We start from the raw sequence: 17,750 nt of genomic DNA, 5'->3' as shown, positions 1-17,750 counted from the left end.
ACATTTAATAAAAAAGGCTAGAACTTGCCTCCGCGCCCTTGCAGGGTGTGAGTTCACATGCATATATTTGCCAATGACCACTGGGGACCTGGAACATTTGCTCCAGACCAATGAGAGTGTCCAGTATGCCTTAGATAGCTATACAGGCCAAATTTCAGTACATATCCCAAAACATAAGCTTTTTAATCGTGATGTAACATTTCATCTGACCCCAAAATTAGTCCAAAGTAGGACACCTCTCAAAGCTCTAACCATCTTTACAGATGGCTCAGGGTCATCCCGCAAGTTGGTAATGACATGGAGAGACCCTAAGACCCAAAATTGGAAATATGACATAAAAATAGTGGAGGGATCTCCACAGATTGTGGAGTTAGCAGCTGTTGTCAGAGCCTTTGAGAAATTCAAAGATGAACCTTTTAATCTAGTCACAGATTCAGCTTATGTTGCTGGCATAGCTATGAGAGCAGAACATGCTCTTCTCAAAGAGGTTTCCAATCCAAAGTTATACCAATTGATTTCCACATTAACACGCTTAATTTCCCACAGAAAACAACCTTACTATATAATGCATGTGAGGTCACACACTGACCTCCCAGGTCTCATTACAGAAGGGAACAGGAAAGCAGACACATTAGCCATGGCAATAGAGACTGCTAATGTCCCTGCCCCTCTCTTCCGTCTTTCGGACCCTGCTTATCTCCCTGTAAATCCATAGGTCACTTTCCCCTGACCCTTACTATTGGACAGTTTTCAAAACCCCTGTAGGGTATAAAAACCCCTAATTCTGCCCGGTTCGGCGGAAGAGCTGTCACTGGACCCTTCGGGAACACCCGAATAAAAGAATCCTGCGGAACCCATACAGCGCTTCTCATATCTCTCTCCCCTGCGTCTGCTGCGGCACCTAGCAAGCTAAAAGAGCTGAAATCACTAAGAGCTGACTATCACTAAGAGCTGCAAATCACTATAGCTTGCCTAGGTTGCCTGAGCCGCCCGCTGAGCTATCCTGGCCGGCCGGCATTCCCTGCTGGGCTCTTGCCCTGAGGGTAATGGCCTGACCATAGTTTTTCCTTGATATCTATAATGATTTATTTTTCTAAGCAATTAAATTTGATTTCTTTAAAGCATAGCAGCTCCCTCATTAAAGAGAATGAATCACTGAATCAAAAATGCAAAGTCTCTGAGTGTGAAAGGCAGGCTCAAGTTTCATATGATTTCAAGGAAAGACCAGAGGGCTTAAGGGAAACAGGGCAGGAGCAGTGCCTGGAATTGGATTGTGTCCACATGAAACCCATTACAAGAATGGACCATTCCCAACAGCCATGCTTGGAAATCTTGAGCATCCTTTTCCCAAACAAGCGGCAAGCCTAAGGAGTTTTGCATCACCAGCTTGTAGAACTAGATGCAAATGCAGGTATCCTGTGGCTTGCACACCTGCTGCTAAATATTTAAATGAGTTTAGAGATCACATAAATTTCTCAGTATTTTGTGAAGAATCTCATTAAGTGTTTTATTGTTTAGAGCACTTCTGTAATTTGAAAATCAGAGTTTTAATGGCCTGTACTTAAGATCTCATTTATTTTGTGTGATTTATTTTTTCAGTTTTGCTGGTACATAACTTTAAAATGTTCACAGGCATTTTTTAATGTTTTATAATACCATGAAGCTAATGAATGGGGCCTACCGGCTAAGCTTTTCAAAGCATTTCAATATAGCATTATTATAATACGAAGAAGTCAGGTTAGCAAATTCTGAAATGAAATAAAGAATTTTTGAATTGTTGTCTTAAGCTTCTCTATCCATGTTTAGGCTTTTACATTAATGATCACAGCTTGTAGTAGACACCATAAACCTTAAAACTGCCAAAATTATGAAAACCAAACATTGATATTTGTGGGACTTTAATACAATTTACTGTTATTCAAAGTATCAGTGTAGTTTGTTGATGAGAAAATATTTGTGTTACTGCAAAATGCAGCCTCACACAAATGTACATGTATAATCAACATACCTCCATCTTATTTTTCAGGCAGAAATTTTCATACTGCTTCAAAATACTTTAAATGTTTTTCCATTTATCTGTCATTTTTAAAAATGGGGAAGGTGGCAGTATTTACCCATTGTGTCATTTATCATTCCACAAATATGATAATTTTGGGCAGTTGTCAGTGGAACTACATGAAAGAAATGCAGGAGCATGACAAATGATACTGATACCTACTGAATTTCATAGGAGTTGAAAAGCCCCCTTAGTGTAGAGTGATACTTGGATGATATGAAGTATTGAGTGATACAAATATTTAATTTTTATTAAACATTTAAAAATATCAAATTTAAGTTTAATAAACAGGAGAATAAGCTATCAAAAGGGAAATTATTCTCCTAGTTACACAAAGTGTGGTTGACTGTTGTACTTCTCTTTTTTTTTCCTCACCAGGATTACACTTTGACTATGTATTTTCAACAGTACTGGAGAGATAAGAGGCTGGCTTATGCTGGCATACCTCTCAACCTCACGCTTGACAACCGAGTGGCAGATCAGCTTTGGGTGCCTGACACTTACTTCTTGAACGACAAGAAATCCTTTGTGCACGGCGTTACTGTGAAGAATCGAATGATTCGCCTCCACCCGGACGGAACGGTGCTCTACGGCCTCAGGTCTGTGCTTCCACCATGAAGGTTTCATCACTGCTGCTATGTGCTGTTAATGTTTGATTCCTGGTACAAGGTTATTACAAACATTGGCTAGCTTATTATGTAACCTTCCCTGTAACTCTAAGAGATGCCAGTAGAAAACAAATGACACACTCGATGTTTCTTAATTTTGCCAGAAGCGCCTTCAGTCAGGTTTTATCTGTTTCTGTACAGTCACCATATCTGGAAAGCCCACTGGCTGTAGGAAGCAGAAAGGCACATATTAATTGTAAACCTGAAAATCTCATTCAAAATACAGGCAGTAAGATTGAATGTGGGTGCTTATGTTGTCTCTTGATTTGTTCATAGTGTATAAAAAAAAAGCCAGAAGTAGCCCTGGCTGGGGAGAGTCAGCCACAGCTAAGATCATGACCCAGTACTTTCAGTGGTTTCTTCAAGCAGGAATCAGCACTGTAATTTCTACATTTCAAACCATAGGTACAAACTGACCTTACATTCTCTTACTTTCTACCTATTTTAGGTTTGACTTGTGTTTTCTTTCTTTTCTGCCATAACTTTTATGGTTAAAAATGCTGAAGTATCCTTCCCTTAATAAACTTAACTACACCAGCAAAAATCCTTATGGAAAACCCAGTAGTATCAAACTTATTCTTTGAACAGGTTACTTCATTTGCTCCAGTGGTTTAAAACATCAAAACAAGTCTTTGCCAGTGAAAGCTGTTTTTCCATAGTTGGAAGTTTCTTGTATATTTTAGCAGAGATAATACTCAAGATTGGTGCACATTGGTAGTGAAGGATAAAAAGTCCCTAATGTAGAAATGGATCAGAAAAGTGATGCACATGTGTTACATATCCAGTGTCAGTATTTTACCTGCTTCCCTTTTTTATCAACAATAGATCTTTTTACTTGACTTGGGTCTTGGCCCTCACCTTTTTAACTCGTCTTGCATTATAGAGAATTGTTTGAATCTTTTTAGACAAAATAGAGATAGACTTGGCCTAATATGAAACCTCAAAGAAGTTTGGAATATTTTCTCTGTAATTAATCAGTTTTAGCAAAAGGAGGCTTTTGTTTTGCAAGGTATTGAACCAGTATGGAATACTGCAGGTTTAAGATGCTTTTCTCAAGTGGTTACATGTGAGAAAAAATTATCTGAGATTTATTTGGTTTTCTTCATGTCAAGAAATATCCCCACAGCAATATAATAAAAAAGTAGAGGAGATTAGAATTATTGTGAACCTAGTAGTAGGTGGAAGTCTTTCTGTTGCACTCTAAAAACATTTGGACCCATTCAGATAAGGATTATCTGTCATAGAGTAGTGTACTTGAATAAGTTGGCTTCCTCTTCTGCAAAATACAAGTGTCCACAGCAGATGCATTTCACATAATAGGATTTGCTCAGCTGGATTTTCACCAGTGGCTCATGTATACAACACTTCTTCACTTTCCTTTTCTCTGAAAGCATGTAATATCCAGGGTGAGATATCCATGATAGGAAGTAGCTAAGTTACATTGAAGAATGTGAAGAATGACTATCTTAAATTAAATTGCAGCAAAATATAAACATTGATCAAAAGGAAGAAAATATCTGAGCCTTATCTCCACGGATTTAAAGATCTGTGCTTTGTGTTCTTCCATCACTACTCTACTTCCTCTTTTACGGTTTCAGAGTGTCCCAATGGCATTGAGCTCAAGCTGCAGTCCAGGGGCAATGTGGGTTGAGGCCAGAACTTGGAGTTTTATGTTCCAAAAAGCACAGGGTCACTCAGAATAATAGGTGAAATTTTGGAGGGTTGCAACCAATTACAGAACATCCACAGAACAAAGCAGTTCCTCAACACATATACAATTGAAAGTGATCCCAAGGCCACACTGGATGTGTGTTCTCTTCTGAACAATGTAGGATTTATCACAGTTTTGAAGGACTTGACTTTCAGTCCTCCAAGGTTCCTCTCTGCTTTAGAGAAAGCACTTTGCTACTGCAGCAGAAATCAGTGATAGTGAGGGAATGGAACAGTAGCTTTTTGAAGTTCAGCCCATTTCTGGGGAATTTTTTTCTTTGGCTGACACATTGAATTTTTTCTACCTTCTTCAGAACAATCTACAAGGAAAATGATGATAAAACAGCTTTTTTTTCATAACAGACTACGGAGGAAATAACTATTTTATATTCTGGGGATCAAAAATAGAGTCTGCTTGTGTGTTTCTCCTGCATAAACCTCTTGTTTTTAGGCAGTACAGTGTTAAACATTAGAAGTACGTGGAGCTGAAGAATATATGTATTTTATCAGAAAGCACTCACATAATTATTACCCATATTTGAAACATGCTAGATGATAGATAGATAGATAGATAGATAGATAGATAGATAGATAGATAGGGTGAAAAGGTTAGTTGTGATCAGTCAGACAAGGCAACCACGCTTACTTCTTTTTGGATGAATGTATTTCTGTGTCAAGAAAGTAAACAGTTAGGACTGTGACCTAATCACATATGAAGTATCTGTGTTGCCTAGACTGCTTCATACTGTAAAAGTTTTGGGGACATAAAACATCGTTCTCTCGGTTGTGTATGCAGCACCTCACAGCCCATCACAGATTGGGTTCCTGTACAATATAGCAGTATAATCAAAGGCAGTGAGCCCAGGAATATAGTACCAGAAAAGGATAAGAGAATCTATATCCCGAGGAAAGAAAACCAGAGTAGGAAATTATAAAAAGTTAAAAGCATTTATTTTGTGTTTTCCTTTAACCCAAATTGCATGCATGTCTGTGTCTGTGTCCCGCTTCATCTTTGTCTGGCTCGTAATCATTCCTCTGTCACTGCCATGATTATGAGCTCTTGAAACCTTGTTGTCTTGTGTCAGGCACCATCCTGTCCCATAAAAAGTAAACATGCCCTTCCTGGAGCATGCACAAGCCTGAGCCACTCATATTTGCTTTTGGTGTGCATTTGGGCAAGTTACATTTGATTGCTTGAATGTTCATTCAGGAGGGACCTCTTGAGTACTAAACTTACTTTGAAAAAATTAGATAAATTTGTTTCTGTCTATTTCTGGCTGTATCTTCTTTTCTAGTTAATTTTTCTGTAGTGTAAAAAAGTTTCTTGAGTAAGAATGTGCAATTTCTGGTACTGAAACTTGTGGTGCAAACCCACTAGAGTATGTGAACAGACCAAAATAAAAATACATTCCTTAAAAGTCATAACACAATGATTAAGTTGAATATAAATTTGCCAGCTGTATAATTTTTTACAATATTGTAAAATTAATAATTTGTGTTCTGTAAGGCTGGCATTTATAGCTAGTTATACAACATAATAGTTAAGAGTCTGCTAGCACATTCCCTTTTGTATCAACTTAGCTCATGTGGATTCTGGTGCAGGATCCCACATGAGACCTAGGTTAGTGTAGGCGAATCTTCTAAAGCATGGGAGAGAACCTTCATATCAACAATTTCCAAGCATGCCTACTTGTTTTACTTTGAACACAGTTATTATTTGACTCAGGAGCAAGATCCTTTCATTGCAGAACAGTATGGCTTTGTTAAGGTCATCATAGCTTGCTTATTAATAATCACAGATTTAAGAATAAGTTTTCTCCTCTAAGACTGTATGTTAGTCCTTGTTTTTTTTATATGCTTAGCTGGAGCTGCTCTTAGTAATTGTACTGAGGAGACATATAAAGAATCAAAGAAAGCTTTGGGTTGGGAAGGACCTTAAGATCATCCTGCCATGGGCAGGGACATCTTTGATTAGATGAGGTTGCTCAAAGCCCTGTGTAGGCTTCAACACTGACAGGGATGGTGAATCCAGAACTTCTCTGGGCAACTTGTTCCAATGCCTCACCACCCTCAAATTCAAAATTTCTTCCTAAAATCTCATCTAAATCTACCACCTTTCAGTTTAAAGCCATTCCTCCTTGTCCTACACATCCTTCTAAAAAGTCCTAGTTCAGCTCTCTTTTGGTACTGGAAAGCTGCTCTAAGATCCCCCTGGAACCTTCTCTTCTCCAGGCTAAACAACCCAGATGATTAATCATCTGCATAGTTAACAGTCCCATGTCTTACCACCCTGCCTGAGGTCCAGAAGGGCATTTGCAAATGTTGGTTGCAGAGAAGACGTTTCCCTAAACTGCTGGTTGTACACAGCTCCAGCCCACTGGAATTTGTGTTAACAGAGGAACCAGAGCAATTTCGACATGCAGCTTGGAGCAAGGCTGACCTAAGTATCCTCTTGTGATACAATACTTAGTACCAGAAATTCTGTGGGACTAGCATAAGAGTATTCAGAGGACAGTCAGATCCTATATACTAAGCATTCTTTCCTTCCTTTTCTTTGAGATTGGATAGAACATTCATAATAAAACATAGGGTTTTTTTTACTGTGAAAGATGTGAAGAAAGGCACCTAACTACTTTTTTCTCTTGAAACATTGCCCTGGAATATTAGTTTACCAGATTAGAAGACTGTATTTTGAGAAGGTTAATGGGTAGAAGAAAGAACTTCAGAGAAAATGCATGAAAAAAAAACCATTAATATTGAGGGTTCCAGCTTTTAGAGGTACATTTAAGGCATTTTCCCATCTTGTATTTATTAGCATAAATTATCACTAGAATATTATTTGTTTAGGAACAAACTGTGCAATGTCTATGTCTTGTTTATATCAAAAAGGATCAGTAAGGAATGGAGCTAGTCAGATTCAGAAGATAATTTATATGAAGCCATTATAAAAACAATGATGCATAATAATGTGCATACCCTTGTTGAAGGCTGTGATTCAGAAAAACATCAAAATATGCTGCAGATTAATTATGAGCACATGGTTATATCTGTCTAAAGTTAGAACAAATATATAAATCCATTAACTACAAAATGAACTGGCAGTGCTGTGTGAAGCTGTTAAGACAGTTGTTCTGGTTGCACATGGTTGTTGTTGACTCTCCTGATATACAAGAGGTTGATGAATAATGCTGATTCATCAATAGTGAAATGTTTTGCAAAACTGTCCGTAGGGTGCTAAATGGTTAAATAGGCAGACAAGTGAACGTGTTTTGTTATTTGAGGAGAAAACTTAAAATTCAATATGGTGCTTCACAACAAAATCCTCTTTCAATTTGAAAACCAGGAAAGTAAGATTTAAAACAAAGAATTTTGCTGGACTTAAAACTTTTTTTCAACATTTCAGGGATCTTTTTCCTAGACCTGCCACAAAACCAAGAAATCAGTTATTCATGCAGCTGCAATCATTTTGACATTTGTAGCAGACTATTTTCACTTCATGGTTTCTGTTATAAAGTCATATATTTTAATCTCAGCAAATGTTCATGTAATATTTGCATATGAGGATAGGTCCATTGAACCCCAAAGGGGCTGGTTGTATAAGGGTAATTCACACCCAGTTGTTCCACTGTAATTGCTGCTCTATTAGGCTGCTGCTCAATGTAAAAATATGGACCAGATTCTCAGTTATTGCAAACTATTCTTCACAGGGTCTTCACTTTGGAAGATAAACAATCCCATCACCCAAAACCTGTATTACTGGCTGTATGGTAAAACTCATTGATGCTTGTATTTCAGAATCACAACAACTGCAGCATGTATGATGGACTTGAGAAGATACCCATTGGATGAACAAAACTGTACTCTGGAAATAGAAAGCTGTATGTACCTAAGAAAATGCATGTGAAATCTAGTTTGGATCTAGTTGTTGGGGTTTTTTTTGTTTTATAGAACTGTGTAATATTTACACATGTGTCTATAAACACTATTTGAATCATGTAATTATCATCATTTGGATTTTTTGTTTGTCTGTTATTTGAATTATTAAAAGATATAAGGAGTCATCCATTTCTAGATAGATGAATACATCCTAGAAAAATGAGGTGAGTACAGAATGAAGTAATTTAGTATTCCTGCCTGACTTGGCAGAGGTAGTGACTGGATGCTTATCATCAACACGAGAGATGAATATTTGTATTTTTATCAGATTTATTTTCAAGAGAGCAAACACTGTGATACACTTTCCTTTCAGTATGCTTTATTATGTATGGATTATCTTGGTGAAGAACCTACCATGGGATTTCAGACTGATCCCATTTGTGATTTGAAATTGTGTTACAAAAAGAACAGCATTCTCTTTTTCACCTAGTCATGTCCTAGGATTGCAATATTTGCACTTCAGAAGTACTTGCTCCATTTCTGCTAGTGGCTGGAAAATGTGGGCCATATACAAAAAATACTAATATACATTCCATATTCAGCTTTATTCCTTCACTAGTGGAAGCTAGTGGAAATGATGCAACTCACAGTTTACTGTGAGTGGAAAAGGTCTGCCCCAGTTATGTTTCTCTGTGTTCACTGAATAATCAACCTTCTTCTGGTGGTTATCAATGTAAACATACATTTGGTTTCAGTGCTAAATGCATTTGATATCTTAAATCTTGGATAGTGTTTTCTTCTCGCTGTGACTATTAGTGAATGATACATGAGGGATAAAAAAAAAATAAAATAAAAAGAAAGCTGAGTATTTTGCCTAAAATTCCCAGGCAGACTGTAATGGTGTAGCAATTTGGGAGACCTTCCCACAGGCAAAATACCATACAGCTCTCCAGCTGTACCAATTCTTTTTGTTGTCACAAATGACAAGCTGCATGTTTGAAGCTACGTTTGAGTCTGCTGTTATTTCTGACTCTCTTGCTTTCCTGCAGATGGCTACACAACTGATGACATAGAGTTCTACTGGAGAGGTGGAGATAACGCCGTCACTGGCGTGGAGAGGATTGAACTTCCTCAGTTCTCTATCGTGGAATACAGACTGGTGTCAAAGAATGTTGTCTTTGCCACAGGCAAGTATTGCCATTTGCCCATTTAGTGTTTAATTTTCTTGTGCATGAAAATTACTGTTTTATTAATAATAGTTAACTATTATTACCAATCACAATATGTAGCCTGTGTTGCCTGTTTGGATAAAGAAATTACTTGACAAAGCCTAGAGCCCATGAAAATTCCAGACTTGCATTCAGTACTGCATTCAGCTCTGGGGCCTCCAACATGAGAAGGACATGGACCTGTTGGAACAAGTCTGGAGGAGGGCCACAAAGATGATCAGGGGGCTGGAGCACCTCTCTGATGAAAACAGGCTGAGAGAGTTTGGGTTAAGCTTGGAGAAGAGAACCTTCTAGCAACCTTCCAGCATTTAATAGGGCCAACAAGAGAGGTAGGGAGGGACTTTTTACAAAAATATTTACAAAAACTTTTCATGTGGTGATAGCACAAGGGCAAATGGTTTCATACTGACAGTATATTTAGAATAGATATAGGAAGAAATTCTTTACTGTAACAGTGGTGAGGCAGTAGGTTGCTCAGGGAAGTTGTATATGCTCCATCCCTGGAAGTGTTGAAGGCCAGGTTAGATGGGGCTTTGAGGAGCCTGGTCTAGTCAAAGGTGTCCCTGCCCATTGCAGTGGGGTTGCAACTATGTAGTCTTTAAGATCCCTTCCAATCCAAACCATTTTGTGATTCTTTGTCTTCTTGTTTATTTTTTTTGTGTATGTATGTGATACTTAACTAGACACCTAAATATTTATGGTCTAAGTATTAAGTCATTCACCTCTGAATCATGAGTTTAAATGTAACCTACAGGGTATGTAACTGATCGTAAATATGTTTTGGCATGCTAGGTCAAAAAGCCACCAATTTTATAATCACCTCCTTGCAACTTTTCAGTGCATGTTTGTTTTGTTGTTATATAGTGAAAGTAATGTCTTTTGTCTCTTGATTTGCACTGATAGATATACAACACTATCCAGTGCCTTTGTAGTCATTGTTAAAGTGTTAAAATTAAATCCCTGCTTGTTTCCTTGAAGATGGAATTAAAGTTAGTAGCAACTCACAGTACTGGATGTCTTTAGATTACAAAGTACAAGGTTGATTTACATATTTGTTGTTAGACACCAAAATAGGAATATGTGTGACAAAACCAAAGCAATACAGAAAGCCATCAGCACATGTGGGACCATTACTTGGTTCATTATTGGGGCCTTCAGATTTTCAGTGCTGTTCAGACCACAGGAGTGTGCTGTTCCATCTGTCTCAGCACACCAGAACAAATGAAGCACAGCTGAATCATGTTTGTAAGCATCACTTCACCCACTCTTTGGACACAGCATCTGTTTCAAAGTACACAGAAACACAAGTTGTATTTCAGAACAAAATGTAAATATTGCTGGGATTGAAATTAGTATGAGGGAGTGTGCCAGCTGCTGCTGTTACCAGTTACCATTGTGAATGGAAGATTTTTGATAGAGAGAATCAGTTGCTCTAATCCTATATCCTTCTGTCCTGCAGCTACTGTCACCTTTGGCAGCCAGGGTTTACCTGCCCCTCCACAGGACTGGATATGCTTTTGTAGGAAGGCTGTTTTAGACAACAATGAGAACACAGACAACTTATTTATGGAGTGACTTTTATGACAGTCCAAGGCCACTTTTTAGTTCAGTATGAAATACTTCACTAGATGCATGACTTGGTAATGTAGAGATGAGAGATTTGTAAAAATCAGGAAAACAAGAAATCCAAAGAGAGATGTGACAAATACAAGAGAGACTAAAAAACTAGGAGCACATATTTCTGTGACTGACCAAATGTTCAGAATATTAATGGTTCTTTCTTAAAAATACTAGTGAAAGGAATAAAAAAGGCTCATGCTTCATTGTTTAAGACAGCTTGGCATTAGGGAGTCACAGAGAACAGCATGTTTCTTGTGCAGCTTTCTGAAACATTTAATTTTTTTCACTGATGAGACACAATACTGAATTTACTATTGCTTTGATAAAGGACATTATAAAAATGCTTGATTCATGATGACATTTTATAACAAGACAGGAAAACATCACATTTGTTTCTCAAAACCACATGTTTAAATCTAAATCTGAAGCATTCCAGCAGATCGAATACATAAAGTCAGCAGACACTTTGCAAGTTCCTTCTCAAGAGTTTTTTACAGTCCTAGTAATTAGGGCCAGTTTCTACATTTTTTTTGGAAAACAAGTTAGGCATGTTTTTGGCTTTGAGGTTATTGAAGTCTCAGGGGGAGATATTAGTTCTTTGAGCTCAATATCTCAGGGAACATTTCAGAGATTTCAGTCCTAGTGTGCTTTGATTGAGTAAAACTAAAAGAAGACTTCAGAGTCATGCCATAAACAGCTTTTTGGATTAGTTTTTTCTCCTATCCTTCAAGAGAAACTGTGCTGTATAATCTTGTGGAACTTAGGCAAAGGAAAAAATCTGTTCCCATAGTTACTACTGAGAAGCAATGATAAGCATGGGAAAACCCCCATCAATAATCTGGGTGGAGCTGCAAGAATGCTGGAGGAACTGCATGCATGTTGAAGTATAGAATGGAAGTCAAAATTTGACTGGCCAAATTAGCAAAATGTGTCTGGAAAAAGGATAAAATTCAGTATGGACAAGTTCAAGATACTGCATCTGTGCAACTAAATATTCCTTTCAAAATTAAGGATAGAGAATGCTGGGTTGTGCCAAGGTTCTGTGTATAGAAATATAGGGGTTGTTGTTGGTCTCAAACTGAACATGAGCCAATAAGATCTTTTTGGGGAGAAAAAGAAAAGAAACAAACAAAACCACAAATCTCATCATAAAAAGAAGTCTGATTTACATTGATAATGCTTAAGCTTTGTATTTTTGGTCAAGGGTAGCACTCTTGAAGGCAGTAATGGAGCAGTAGAAGAGGGTTTATGGAAAATAAGCAAGTATAAGTGAAAAAATAGAAAATGGCATAACTGAGATTAGTGGAGAAACAAGTATGGTCATGTAGTTTAAAAGAAGAGAACACTTGATTGGGAATTAAATAAAACCTTCAGGTGTCTAGAAGTTATCTACAAAGCCATGTACAATAGTCTGTTCCCTTTATTCATGATTTTTAAATTGCTGTGAAGAAGAAATATCTGGTTTGACTATCCTTCTCACACCAACTGAAGGCCATACAGGGTGCCATAATGTGCCATAAGGTATTTAAATGCTCATGTGCCAGTAACTGAATTAAGCCCACAGTCAAATGCTATCCAGTCAGTGCCGTCAGTGAAGCCTGAAGAGCGATTCAGCTCTTGAATACTTCTGTTTTCTCAAATGAATATTTTAAGACACTCTTCAGTTGCCTAAACATAACAATCTTCTGCCTCTTGAACTGCTGTAGAAGATCCTGGTTAGCAGTTAGGCTGCTGTTCTGGCATCTTACAGCCTTGTGTTCTATGTTCACCATCTATCTACTGCTTCAGTATTGATTACTTTGGAGTTCTGTTCTGCTCTTCTTTAGCCTATCACATCTCAAATGGCTTTAGACACCTCAGTATAGACAGTTAAATCACATCCTTAGAATCAGCTGGCTCTAAGTCTAGATCTCCATGGTTTCCACTAACACCTCATGCTCCTTGCATGAGCAAATACCTGCATTCAAACACCTGAAATGTAGTGCTAATTCTGTTACCTGAATCTACCTCCTAAATGTTTGTTATCTCAAAATGCTTGGATAGTGAACAGGAATGGGGATATGTAAAACACCACCTAAAAGCTTCAAGTCACATAGCAGTCAAAGCCATATTAGCAACCTGTTGGTAAGAAGAGGGTAGTCTTAAAAGATCTGAAAATGAAATATTTGCTGTATTCTGAAAGATCAGTATGTAAAGTACACTTCCAATTAGCCAAAGAACCTTCCCAAAAGAACATAGTAAAATAAGAATTCTGTAACTGACCAACTCTGTTATCATGTTTTATACTTGGATAAAACAGCAAGAGACTAATTTAGCCTTGAAGCCAGATATTTCAGCTTGCAACTTTTAATGAAATTGGAACAGAAACAAGTAATCTCTTTTTATCAAGTGCCCAAAAATATGAAAAGGAATATTTGGGGCTCAAGTATTGATTAACTTTTTATTTTCATACTTTCATTCCCAATATTGTTAGATTGAAATACTTCTGGCAAAATTCTGTTATTCCTGTATTATTTAAATTAGCCCATATACATCAACATGTTATATGAGATGGGAGGAAGGATAACAAGGCAAAACAAGGTTAAAAGGTATAAACCAGATTTTTTTATGGAAACTTAAGTAAAATTTTCTGGCAAGTAATTTCTAAATGTACTGAGCCTTAATTGACAAATCATTATGCAATCATAATCGGACAAATAACATTGTAATTGTTGAGCTTACCCAGAAGTCAACTTATATTAAATAAGTAATCCACAGAATGGATCTTTCTAGATAAATAAATATCTGGACTTACAGTCCTTGCTCCATGAAGGTTAGGACCCATCCTTTTCAGAGAGCTTTAACCATACAGACAAAGAGGGGGAATTAACTACAGGAGATAAGGAGGAGTCCTTCTTTTAATTGTTTTTTTCCACAGATTCCTGTGGCTCGTTGGCTGGATGTGAGATACTGCAGCAGAGATGGCAAGCTGGATGCAGGGTCAATAGATAATTTTTGAAGACATAAAAGCAATTCAGTTGAAAGTAATATAAAGTCTCACAGTCTCAGGGAGAGGTATCTAAAGGAGAGCCCTGGCTATGCAGTATGATAAAAAATGATGCTAGCAGTTCATGTTTCAATTTCAACCTGACCTTAACAAAGTCTATACTCTACTATGTATGCATCATGTCATATATGTCAGCTGCAGTAAGCAGCTGCTGTAAGCAGCTGTAATGCCAGCAAAACTTTTGTTTTTATTGCCAAGGAACCTCACACCATCAAAATCTACCCTGAGGCTTGCAGGGTCTGGATTAATCTTGTTCTGATTGATGGTGAATATAATTTGAGTGTCTATATTTGAGCTAGGTGTCTGAGATAGTCAGAATAGAGTTCTTGCAGTTGATGGAGGCTGCAGACAAATCCAGTACACCTACAGGAGTCCATTTTAGGAGGTGGTGGGTAATTCTCTAGGTTTCATTTGCTGAATTGACTGGATGAACTGGAGCTTAGACGCCAGGCTCATGTGTAAGCATTTCAAGTGCATTGCTTACTCAAGTGCTATTTGAGAGGATACAAGGGAGTCTCTGCAGTAGCCACACGCTGATCAAAAAGATGTAGAGGGGAAAATCATGTCCATCAGCTGTGTGCTGATGTCTGAGAGATGTCACAGGTCATCTCAAAATGATTAGCAACTGAATCTCTGTTACAGTCAACTCCAACTCTAGGGCAGGAAGACAGAAGGCAATTACAGCCCTGGCACTAGACATGATTCTTGGGGTACTAACTTCAGAGGAAAGAACCTGGTGCGTCAAGCATGTTTAGGTTGGTGTCTCTGGCCTTGAGGACAGCTCTCGGGGGAGTCAGCCTTTAAGGCCACATCTCATTAGTTTCAGTAATGAAACTAGGGCTCGGGCTGGTTCCAGGGCAAAAGCTGTGAAGGAAGGCATGTTGTGGCAGTTTTGTGTTGCCCTTGGCATGCCCTTTGCAGCTGCAGTGTACCTGGAGCCCTGGGCTTTGTGATTTTCAAAACCCTAACCCTAACCCTAGGCAGGAAATCAGCCTAGGATTAGGGCTGGTTCCAGGGCAAAAGCTGTGAAGGAAGGCATGTTGTGGCAGTTTTGTGTTGCCCTTGGCATGCCCTTTGCAGCTGCAGTGTACCTGGAGCCCTGGGCTTTGTGATTTTCAAAACCCTAACCCTAACCCTAGGCAGGAAATCAGCCTAGGATTAGGGCTGGTTCCAGGGCAAAAGCTGTGAAGGAAGGCATGTTGTGGCAGTTTTGTGTTGCCCTTGGCATGCCCTTTGCAGCTGCAGTGTACCTGGAGCCCTGGGCTTTGTGATTTTCAAAACCCTAACCCTAACCCTAGGCAGGAAATAAACCTAGGGCTAGGGCTGGTTCCAGGGAAAAAGCTGTGAAGGAAAGCATGTTGTGGCAGTTTTGTGTTCCCCTTGGGATGCCCTTACCTAATTAGACAGACATGGTGCTGAGGTAATGGTTCATGGTCACAGGTGGAGCATTGAAGATAAATGTCTTGATAAAGCTTTCTCTGTTACATGGTTTCTCAGTGATTTTGGATTTCATTACTGAACATTACCATCGTATGGGACACATTTTTCTCTCCTCTGTTGATACACACCTCCTTCACCCACACTATTTTCTCTGCTTTATTGGTAGTGAGGTTCTCCTTTCTTCTCTGAATGTCCCTTATGCATTCAGGGTCCTTGGCTCTGGAGAAAACCAAGAATTTACTTTATTTAGTTCTACTGAACTTTCTTGAATTAATCCTTCATACTATTTAATCAAAGAATGAGTATTTCAGTTGTCACGTCTATCAATAATATTCCACAGATATCCAGACCTGGACAGGACTTTTGAAAACTTTTGTACACATTTATAGAGTATTCTTTGAGTGGGTAGTGTATTATATGAAATAATTTTTCTCAACAGAGCTTTATAAAGATTTCTGTCTGATGCTCTGCTCTTATTGCAGAAATGTGATCAGGTCTGCTGCATTTTTAATGTATTCCGTGATAGCAGAGTTTATATATTTCATTATGGTCTTCTGTTTTATTTATATAATCTGCAGCCACAAGGCCACAGAAACATTTTCATAAGAATCCAAATGAAAATGTTAAGCTTTGCAAAAAAAAAGTAGGGCTGGTTTCGATGAGAAAACTTGTCTTTTGAAATGAAACATTGTTTATCTGAAAATGAAGATGTTAAGCAAGCTGCAGTGTAGATGTTTGCTTGCTGAAAATTGTGTCTACTGCTCCAAACAGCAGAAAACCTTGGTATAATCAGGATGAAATACATCCTTCTGATTCTAGCAATATACTTCTATTGGTGAAGCTAAAAGGCATTTCATTCTGGAAAAAATGCTACTGATTGAAGTAATCACAGCACCAGATACATGTACTAGATATTTCTTTTCCCGGTGATAGTTGTTCTGAGATTGTTTGATACAACAGTTAAGGATATTTGCACAAGTTTGATATTACCTTGGTGCTCCTGCTGCCTGGAAATGGTGTGGCATTTTTCTGTCGTATGAGTCAAAGTGTAACAAACTATCAGGAATGTGATCGAGAGAAATCTTCATTTTCCATTCCTTCTTTCCCTTTCTTTCTTAGGAAATCCATTATTCATATCTATATGGACAAATGTAATTTCTTAAGCTCATATGCAAACACATGAATATAATTTAAAGGGAAGTTTGTAAGTTTTCATTTTTTCTCTAGATGTAATCTTTCATAGTTTTTACATATTTGCACTAGAATGGGCGAGAAGTGTTCTAATATCTGTTTGGGTTCTTGGTATGCGCTGAAATTTTTTTAGGGTGTTGACTAACTGGATCTTTTCAATGAGCTGTTAGAAGTATATCTAAGACTGCTAGTGTGAACACTGAAATCATAGAGCTAATGTGTGAAGGACCACCTTTTTTTATACAGCTGTACTAAGATTTACTCATCTTTGCATTTGGTGAAAAAAGTCACAATTATTTTTAACAATTTGAGATTTCTAAATATATTCATCTGAATATATATATACATATATATATGTCTATATGTCTAAAATGTATTCAGTAAGATGAACACCAATTCAGTAATATATACACCAATTTGAAATTAAGTTGGTATTGAGGATATTAATTCTTTCTCTTGTTAATTTTTAATGTTTGTAACTGTTCATGAACTATATATATGCACACAAAAATCAATTTTTTTTTGTTTAAAATATGTTTGGAAGAAAAATTTGGGCTGGTTATAATTGATGTTTAGGGGATCTAGTCTGAAGGTTTTTCCTTTAATGAAATTCATTACAATTTATTTTTGAAACCATGGCCCATGTTTCTTATAGTTCAGATGTAATTAAGAAGTTTCATATCTTGAACAGCTCCTCATTGTAAAGGAAAAAACTATGCACATTACTTATTCTCTCAATATAAATTCTATACAGAAAACTGTGTACTTGGATAAGCATCTTACCTGGACACCTAAGCAATTGTTTTTAAAAACTAACTGGTGCACACCTATCTGTTCAATAGTCTAAAGTAATTTACTGTCTCTCTTTTTCTACCCAAATACAAATTCCTTGGCTATCACTGTATTCACTGCAG

The 17,750-nt window shown here is 37.6% G+C and overlaps 1 protein-coding gene across 1 annotated transcript in view; it reads left to right on the top strand.

Moving 5' to 3' along the window:
• Positions 1-2,439: 2,439 nt before the first annotated feature.
• GABRB3 (gamma-aminobutyric acid type A receptor subunit beta3) overlaps positions 2,440-17,750 on the top strand; it is a 37,203-nt gene continuing 21,892 nt past the window's right edge. Inside the window, exons 1-3 of the mRNA XM_039714536.1 lie at positions 2,440-2,655; positions 8,230-8,312; positions 9,360-9,497. Coding sequence (XP_039570470.1) covers positions 2,450-2,655; positions 8,230-8,312; positions 9,360-9,497 — 427 coding nt within the window. The 5' untranslated portion in view covers positions 2,440-2,449. The remainder of the gene's footprint in view (positions 2,656-8,229; positions 8,313-9,359; positions 9,498-17,750) is intronic.

The sequence above is a fragment of the Passer montanus genome, unplaced genomic scaffold, assembly GCF_014805655.1.
Source record: "Passer montanus isolate IOZ18808 unplaced genomic scaffold, ASM1480565v1 scaffold3, whole genome shotgun sequence".
Lineage (NCBI taxonomy): Eukaryota > Metazoa > Chordata > Aves > Passeriformes > Passeridae > Passer > Passer montanus.
This window is presented reverse-complemented; position numbering and strand designations above follow the sequence as displayed.